Source organism: Prunus persica, chromosome G6 (genome assembly GCF_000346465.2).
Source record: "Prunus persica cultivar Lovell chromosome G6, Prunus_persica_NCBIv2, whole genome shotgun sequence".
Taxonomy (NCBI): Eukaryota; Viridiplantae; Streptophyta; class Magnoliopsida; order Rosales; family Rosaceae; genus Prunus; species Prunus persica.
In genome coordinates this window covers 3414785-3424435 of record NC_034014.1, presented here as the reverse complement: position 1 = coordinate 3424435, position 9651 = coordinate 3414785, and the positions used below count along the sequence as shown (strand labels likewise).

At 40.6% G+C, this 9651-nt stretch overlaps 1 protein-coding gene across 1 annotated transcript; it reads right to left on the bottom strand.

Annotated features, from left to right (window-relative positions):
- LOC18775523 (cation/H(+) antiporter 4) lies at nt 2003-5100 on the bottom strand. Its single transcript, XM_007206472.2, has 3 exons — nt 4876-5100; nt 3690-4706; nt 2003-3115 (listed from the first exon to the last, which is right to left on the bottom strand). Exons 1-3 carry the CDS (start codon nt 5098-5100, stop codon nt 2003-2005), a joined length of 2355 nt encoding a protein of 784 aa, XP_007206534.2.

Sequence of the window (9651 nt, the reverse complement as noted above, 5' to 3'; positions counted from 1 at the left end):
TTTGAATCATTCATCTTCATTGATAAAATAAGGGTAAACTACAGTAAACTCCCAACTTATAGGGTCATTTACGAGTCCATATCCGATTTTGAGAACATTTACCAGTACATACTCAACGTCACGGAAAACTTACAAATTACCCCCTTCGTTAGCCAAACTGTTCAGTCTGTTAAATGCTAATGTGTCAAAAGTGAGACCCCTTTTTTTTATGACGTGGACCAAAAATAATAAAAAAATATTTTACTGTTTAAATTATTTATTATTGTTAAATTAATTTTAAAAATTAAAATTAAAAATCTGGCAAAAATCAAAAGAAATTTTTTTATCTTCGTCTCTCTCTTCCCACCCCCTGGCATCTTTCTCTCTCTGGAACTTCCACCATTGCCTGACGACCCACCAGTAACCTCTCATCATCCCACCCAGCCAACCCCCATCCTCCCATCCTCCGACTTAACCCTTCGTCGATCCACCCCAAACCCACCTCCAATGTCGTTCTCTCTCTCTCTCTCTCTCTCTCTCTCTCTCTCTCTCTCTCTGATATAAAACCAAATTCCACCTCCCTCTGCTTACCAAAAGTTGCCAACAACAAAACCAACTTCAACCCATTAAGAGTGCCCTCACGAATGAATGTAGGGAGAGATATTTGAATGCTCGCTCGGGTATTTGGGAATTAAACAGAGCCACAGACTGGTTCATCACAAAATCCCAATTGATACTAACCAAAGGCAGAGTTAAGTGGTGATAATGACGGCACCCAAAACCCAGAAGCAGAGTGCTTTGAACCCCAAAAACACTCAAAACCTTGGAGCCCGAAAAATGGATCCGATTGTTGCAGCAAATGGGCTCTCGTTTTGAGTCGAGTTCTCAGGCCACAGTGGCCACCTCAGGCTCGAGCCTCTTTCTACCGAAGAGAGCTCCAACCCAGTCAATTCACTCCATGATTTCATTATGGTCAGTCTTCTTTCCCACTTCTAGCAATTCCGCTGCAAATTTTCTTCCGATTCTAGGGTTTGGCTTAGTTCTAATTTTGCAGAGGGTCTGGGGATGATGGATATTGTGAGGATGAAAGGTTTGGGTTTGAACCTGGTCCAGAGTTTAAGTTCATATGGGTTTTGTGTCCACCCAACCACGGCTCTGGAAGTGGGATGATGATATGGGGGTGGGGGAATAAGGATGGGGTCGGGGACAATGAGATTTTGTGGAGGGTGGGGGGGAGCGAGCTGGGTTGTTTCTTTACTTTTTGGTAGAGGAGGACGGATGGAAGGTTTGGTGGTAGAGGCGATGGAGGAAGAGAGAGAGAGAGAGAGAGAGAGAGAGAGATTTTTAAATAATTTTTAAATAATTTAAACATAATATTTTTATTAATTTTTAGTCCACGTGGAAGTCCACGTCATCAAAAAAAAGGGGTCGTACTTTTGACATGTTAGCATTTAACAGTGACTTGGCTAACGGAGGGGACAATATGTAGATTTTCCGTGACGTTGAGTATGTACTGGTAAATGTCTTCAAAATCGAGTATGGACTCGTAAATGACCCTATAAGTTGGGGAGTTTACTATAATTAACCCATAAAATAAAGTGTAAGTCACAACTAACTAATATAATTATTAAAATCTTCAGCGCGGTTATCTGTTTCTGTTGTTGCTTAATGTCCAATGTCTTTTTAAAATAAAACCAATGTATCGACATTAGAAAAATAATATTAGCAGAGAGTTCGGACTTTCAAAATTGTGGTAATTAAAGCGAACAATCCCCTGTGAACTTTACACCAAAAAACATTTGATCGTTAAACCTAGGTTTAAAAAAAAATTGAGTAAGGGAAAAAATCCCAATAATGAGGAAAACTTGAATTCAAGCCCTCACTTAATCATCCAAAGACAATGGTCAAGGTGATGAATATTGCACTTGAACATCTCTACATATAACTTAAATTTGTGCCCAGTGAGAAGGCTAGAAGGCTAGAAGGCCAAGAACTCTTGCACTTGGCCAGCCAGGGTCAGATTTTATTTTGTCACCATCCTTTGCTGCTGTACCACAAGAATAGAAGCTCTACAATTGATATCTGGAGATGCAAGCAAGTCCCCTACGGTCCCCAGCTCTGGAAATTCAGTCCATTCTGAAAGCCCTGCGGTCTGAGGGGACTGTACATTATACCTTCTCCCTACTATAATTAGGTCATACTGATCCACAATATACCGAAGTAATAAAGCTGTCTGAGGCCCATCTTTCACAGCCTCCTCCAAGTACATCACAAACCGCTCATCTACATCATCATCTCTAAAATACTTCAACCCCTCTGTATCAAGATCCCAATCCGAGCCAACAGCTTCATTAGTCCTGGGAACAAGCCGGATCACAGTTAGGCTAATCGTCGAGTCCTTGGCCATTCTTTTGGAAAATGCTATTGCCTCCCTGTCATCTTTACCACCCAAGAAGATTATTGCCACCGAGAAGGATGACTGAGGTGATACAGTGGAGGTGGATCGGCCTAAATGGCTGCGGTCTACAAGGATTCCAACAGAGCATGGGGCTCTATCTAGGACACCGCAATTTAGGGTCCTGATGTTGATGTCTTCTGACTCCACAGACCCGTCAATGGACCATCTCCGGTGAAATGGGAGCACGATTAGGGACACAAGCTTGTCCAATGCAAGGTGGCATATGTCTTCATACATGTATTTTGGTGCAGAGATTGCTGTGAAGAGGCTTAGAGAAACAGCCCCTAGATTTTCCCTTACAAACTGATTGAAGTAAAGAAGGATATCGTCTGAGTATGAAACATTGGAGACAGAGTTTTTGTGCAATTCGTGGGAGATGAAAATAGGGGAGGCCCTGCCAACTAATTCAATAAGGTGAAGAACATAAACACCAATGGGGTTCTCTTTAGATGGACATGCTGCATCAAGTAGATTGATGACTGCAGGCATATTAGCGGACCTATGTATGCAGGCAAGTATTTTGAGCTCAGCATTGGGTTTCAAATGCATCATATTTCTTTTCTGGTAGCCTGCGTATTTCCTTGAAGGATCATAGAGGTACTTCACCGCAATCGGTACAAGAGTTGCAGTCACTAAAATGCTAGTAATTGCCAAAACATAGCTTGGGTCATTGATGATCTGTGCGTTTATTTTTAAAAAAGAAAAAAGTATTAGAGACAGTGGTTAATAATGAAAGGGAAAAAACAAAACAAGTATGATTTTGCTGGGAGAGGAATCATAAATATTTTCTTACCACATTAGCTCGTTACATCATACATATTTACAACAATTGTTGTGTTTAATTATTAATTAGCCTCTCCGCACGCGTTGCGCTTGAGAGAGGCTTTTTTTATATTTATTTTATAATTTCAAATTTATTTTAGAATTAAAAAAAATAATGGGGTAGTTTTGTTCTATAAAAAGAGGATCCATTATATGATTTTTCTTTAATTTTTTTTTATTTTTTAAATATGAAAATGTGTGAATTTATTATATTATCCTCATTTAATTAATAATTTCAATTCTTAATGTTTGCATTAATCAAGAGCATTTTCTGATATTTTGAATGTTTTACCATTCTCCACCTTTTGCTTTATATATATAGATATAGATACAACAATTGTCACATAATGTAGCTAATGTGTTTAATCATTAATTACTCTTTTACTAAGTTCTAGAGACAACGTTGGATAGAGAAAAGAGGGAGGGGTACCTGATTGTCTCTGAGATCGGTATAGGCGGCAAGGTTGACAATGCCTTTGCAACTCAAAATGAGAGCAACTGTCAATGCATCACTGAAGGGCAGGTTGCAATACAACGGAGGAACAATGGAGGCTAAGAATTTGGTCACAAGAACGAGGACGATAAGGATTCCATTGATTTGCGTGAATGCGTCAGTTTTAAAATAACTAAGCCACGAAAAGTCTACCCTCATGGAACATGTAGTCACAAATATTGGAAGAAGCACATCAGAGACGAACAAACCGAGGTTGGCTTCAATGGCTGATCCCAATGGTGGTCCCGCTGGGACAGCCAAACCAAGTATAAACGGACCAAAATGAAAACTTTGGCCATACATATGCGAAAGCACCCCAGATGAAAGCACAACGACGATGATGATATTGAGATAGGCTTTTTTGACAGGCCTGTTTTTAGGGGTGTGCCTGATCACCCAGTACATTGCCGGTCTGAGTATGGACGCGACAACAATGATATAGCCAATGCTTGATCCTATGCCCAATATAGTAAATCTTGACCATTCCTGTTTTACCATTCTAGCTATTGTGCCCACAAATTGCAGGAACACACTACAAATGTCACTGACCAATGCTGCAGACATGCCTAATCTCCCTATCTCCGAATTCAAGATCTTGAGGTCCTCAAGAAGGCAAGCAACAACCGGAAACGGAGTCAAACAATGTGATGCAGTCACAAATGAAAGCTTGAATATTTCTTGTTCAGTTAGGTTAAAGTAAGAAGAGGTGAGCTGTGTTTGGACAAGAATACCGACTACTAAAGGCACCACGACACAGGCAACACCCGTGCACAAGGCCTTTTGCCCTGTCCTCATTATCATTCCCAAATCCATTTTCACTCCAATGAGAAACATAAAGAGCCCATAGCCAAACTCACTCAGCACACCAATTATTTCTTGGCTTTGTAGATTAAAAAGGTATTGCTTCAACATTGGTAATTTCCCAAGGAATGTAGGACCGAGGATTAGGCCTGTCTGCTTAACAAAAATTCATCTCAAGCATTCAGTAACAATACAACTAAGAGTAGTAAGACTGCTCAAATCAAAGGACAAAAGAATAATAATGCATATGTGTGTGTGTGTGTCAAAAGAGTAATGTTATATTTACCAACTACATTGCTATCTTGTAGAAAAAAGCACGTACGATAATTTGGGTGGTGAATCTTGGAACTCCAAGATAGCGCAAAATGGCATAGAAGGCTTTCGTCACGAGAAAAATTAAGACCATCTGCATCTCCAGATTGGGAAGGGTATGTGGCATCCCAGCAGCTGTATTGTAGTTTAAAATGCCCTCCGAATGTACGTTAGCAGGGAAATCAAGACACTCAGTAATATTCTTGGGGGCTAATGTTAGGTTGCCCGTCGCCATGGTTTCGTGCCTGGCAGCCTCTTTTGATCCGAAAGGCAAAGGTGGGGATATAAAGTCAATATGTAATGCCTTGAGAATATGTAGGCATATGTAACAGTGATGAGGTTTGTTTAACGTTCCAGCATATACAGAAAGCAAATTTGTTTAAATTCAAAGGGTTTGAACTAATGTGACAGAGAGGAGTAGAAACACGGAAATCAAAGGCAACCACAGTCAGTTGTATCGGGTTGGCTCGCGAATCTGGTATTACTGGTAGCGCATATGGAAACATCCTAACTTCTTTTTCCTCAACTTTCTTTATATCATCTCCTACAAAAAAATATGAGGTCCATTGTAAAACCATATGACTCATTTCATGTGAGAAATTAAGTCCAGGGAAAAACTTAACTGGATGACTCATTTTAATTTGTTTCTCACTTTTTTTTAAAATTTTTTTAAAAAATATCCAAATTTATTGGTAAAGTTAGGTTGATATTGCAAATATCCATGGCATTTCCAAAACAAGAAAGGGGGAACAAATTTCGTCCAATTCTTTATGAAATATCAGTTTCTATTATGTAGTATTAGTAACACTACTTCTTCAAAATTGAGAATCTTATGTAAAAATTTCTAAATTCTAAAATTATTTCCCAAACTTATTCTTTATACCACGAAATTGTTAACAAAAGGGAATTTAAAAAAAAAAAATTTCAAATTCATAATTAGAGAAATTGTCAACCACCATACCTGTTAAACAAGGACTTCCCTCTTCGTTGAATCATTGAGAAAAAATTGGTAAAGCCAATAAGTGTTTATTGTTGGAGAGCTTACTTTTCAGAGTTCATATACGTGAAATTGGCTTTAATGTGTTTTATTTCTTAAATATATTCAACTAGGTTAATTGGCTTAGACTGTTCGTTCAATGAATAACTTGACTTTTTTATTATAAATATTTCAGCATAAAATTTTTTTTAATAAAAAAAAAAAGTATATATATATATATATAGAGAGAGAGAGAGAGAGAGAGAGAGAGAGAGAGAGAGAGAGAGTTTGTTAAAATTAGAGGCCCTTTTGGTGGGCGTAGGCGGCCACCTTTGCTTGCTTAAGCCCAAAACCTCCTTTTAAGTTGACTCTTTGAGCGTTGCTCTTTTAAAGCAAAAAAGATTTCCAATAATATGATTAATTGTACACACACACATATATATAACTCCAACTGACTATGAATGGTTACACAGTAACCATCGACTTTTCTACATAGCATAATTAAAAAGGTGATAAAGGCAAGAGACTTGTAGTTTGAGTGGTTACTAGTAATTATTCCTGCATTCGAGATCTTGTGTTCAAATACTCTATCTCCTAATATTAGCTTGTATTAAAACAAAAAACAAAAAAAAACAAAAAATACGATAAAGGACATAATATACTTTAAAACCTAACCTAATCCATCTATACAAAATCACCACAAACGCTTCCACATATGCTTTAGAAAAACACTTTACACCTATCATGTATCATTCATCTCATTCCATCCACAGCTTGCCTTCAATAGAGGTAAGGCTCGTCCCTTGCATGTGTATGTCGGGGACATAGCGCTTGAAAAAGACTCAATTGAGTTTGCACTCGAAAGTAGCATGCCTTTAATAGAGGTAAGGCTCATCGCCTGTATGTGTATGTCTGGGACATAGCGCTTGAAAAATACTCTGTTGAAGAAGCACTTGAAAGTAATTTGTCTTCAACGGAGGAAAGGCTCATCACCTGTATGTGTATGTCAGGGACATAACGCTCAAAAAATACTCTGTTGAAGAAGTACTTGAAAGTAAGTTGTCTTCAACGAAGGTAAGGTTTGTCGCCTGCTTGGAACCGAGCTGGTAAGCTGCAACTCAAACAATGGCCTTCTCCCGTTCTTCTTCAAGCATATCAAGGTTGACTTTCATTTGCTTGCAGTTTTGGTCAAGACTGCTCACCTCAATGCTCATGGATGGAACTATGATGTGTGAGGCGATGATTGCTTCGGTCCCATAAGCCAGGGAAAATAGTGTCTCGCAGGTCGATCTCCTTTTGGTTGTGCGGCCCATAGGACTCCTGGTAGCTCTTCAACCCATTTTCTTTCTGCGCCTTCCAGTCTTTTCTTCTGGCAGTCCAGCACGATCTTGTTGGATGCCTCTGCTTGGCCATTGCCATATGGATCCTCGTCAATCTGCATTAAGTCCGGCTGCTCAACCTTTTCAATGCTTGGTTGGTCAAGGTGCTCGACTGGGATGAAGCGTCTGAATAGGTATTTAGAGTTGATCTCAAGCTTGCCAGCGCGTCTGCATATGCGTTCTTTACCTGGGGCACCTATTGGATGGTGAAGGTAGGAATTCCCTTTAACGGTTTCTTGGACTTTGTCAACGTACAAGCTCATCCTTGGGTGTTTCGCCATATATTCTCCTGAAGCTTGATTTGTGATCCGGTGGGAATCTGAGTAGATGACCAGCTTCTTAATTGATAGCTCTTTTGTCAAGCGTAAGCCAGCGAGCAATGCCTCATACTCTGCCTTGTTGTTTGAGGCTGGGATGCTAAGCGTAATAGCTTGCTCCAATAGGGTTCTATCCGGGGTGATGATGACGACACCTACTCCAACTCCTTTTTGGTTTGACACTTCGTCTATGTGCAACTGCCACATGTCTCTGGGTTGGTCGGGTTCGGTGGAGGAGGTCCTGCCTGCTCTCAAATTTTCCTTCTTTTTATTGACAAGCTTCTCTTCTTCAGCCGATGGAGTGAATTATGTAATAAAGTCTGCTAAAGTCTGGGCTTTTATTGCAATCTTCAGCCGGTAGAGGAGGTCGTATTAGTTTAGCTCTATACCCCACTTCATGAGTCGTTGAAAAGCGTTAGGGCTATAGAGGATTGATTTCAAAGAAAGTTGATTGTGATGATGACTAGGAGAGCATAGTAGGAGGGTCGCAGCTTTCTCGTGGAAACTACAAGGGCCAAAATAATCTTTTCCAATTTCAGGTAGCGAATCTATGCATCGAGAAGAGCTTTTGACTTGTAGAATACCGGATGTTGGGCCCTCCGTTCTTCTCGGATGAGAGCTAATCTGACGGCCGAGTTGTACACTACTAGATACACGAACAAGTCTTCACCAGGAATTGTCTTTGAGAGCAGGGAAGGTGAAGTAAAGTAAGTCTTCAGATTCTGGAAAGCTACTTCGCACTCCTCATCTCACTTGTCTTTTTGTCCCTATTTCAAAGCTTTGAAGAATGGTCTGCACTTGTCTGTAGATCTCGAGAGGAATAGGTTGAGGGCCGCTGCTCTGCCCTTCAGACTTTGTATTTCCTTCACTGTTGAAGATGACTTCATCTCAAGAATGGCCTTGATTTAGCGCGGGTGTGCCTCGATACCTCATTGAGTGACTAGGTATCCCAGGAATCGGCCGGACAATACACCGAACGTGCATTTACTTGGATTCAGCTTCATGCTACATTGGCGGAGCAGGCTAAATACCTCAGTTAGGTTTTTGATGTGGTCTGCGCGCTCAGGGGCTTTGGCCAGCATGTTGTCTACTTAGACTTCCATGGTTTTGCCGATTTGCTAATTGAAAATTTTATTCACGAGCCTTTGGTAGGTTGCTCCGACGTTCTTCAACCTAAAGTGCATCACCTTGTAGCAGTAAGTCCCTCTCTAGATGATAAAGAGGTCTTCGTCTTGTCATCCTTGTGCATCAAGATTTGATTATAGCTGGAGTAGGCGTTCATGAAGCTGGGCAGCTGATTGCCGGAAGTTGCATCCAAGAGCTGGTCGATTCTCGGCAATAGGAAGTTATCCTTAGGGCATGCTTTGTCGGTGTGATCGATGCAAACTCTCCATTTGTCATTTTCTTGTTTTACAACTAGAACAATGTTGGCTAGCCATTATGAGTAGAAGACCTCTTCAATGAGGCTGGCAACTAGGAGCTTGTCAATCTCGACTTCAATGATTGCGACTCGTTCGAGGGCGAAGTTGTGTCTCTTCTGTGCCATTGGCTTGTTGGCAGGATTGCCATGGAGCCGGTGACAAATTATGTTCGGGTCGATGCTAGACATGTCAGATGGTGACCATACGAACATGTCTTTGTTGTTCTGGAGGAAAATGATTAGCTCCACCTTTTCGTTTGGGCTTATTCGCGAGCCGATCTGAGTTTTTTTGTTTGGCTGGTAAGGATCAAAGGGCACTAACTCAACGTCTTCATCAGGTTTCCAACCTTCTTCAGGGGAGCCTTCCAAGCGGATTCCCTAGTCTCGATCTTTCTTGTTTGGGTTCAAGCAAGAGCCGATTTGCGCTTGTTTGTCTTGCGGGCCAGGATCAAGGGGTACTAACTCAACGTCATTCTCAGGCTTCCAACCTTTTTTAGGGGAGTCTTCCGGGCGGATTCCCTCGCCTTGATCCTGACTCCTTGATTATTATTAGGGAGTAGTTATTCCATTTCTTTCCTAGTCTACTCAACTATTAAGAATAAGATATACTTCTTTCTCCGTTTGTTCTGCTATCTTCAGATCTGCTTGATCTATAGGGGTGAACTGTGCTTGCTTGCTTTCTTCCCGGTGATAC

Bases quoted from the DNA above. Each gene is read 5' to 3' on its own strand.
- LOC18775523 (XM_007206472.2), bottom strand. From the start codon at position 5,100: ATGGCGACGGGCAACCTAACATTAGCCCCCAAGAATATTACTGAGTGT. The intron at 4,707-4,875 runs GTACGTGCTTTT...TTTGTTAAGCAG, and splicing joins GATTCACCACCCAAATTATC to ACAGGCCTAATCCTCGGTCC. The intron at 3,116-3,689 runs GTACCCCTCCCT...ATAAACGCACAG, and splicing joins CCGATCTCAGAGACAATCAG to ATCATCAATGACCCAAGCTA.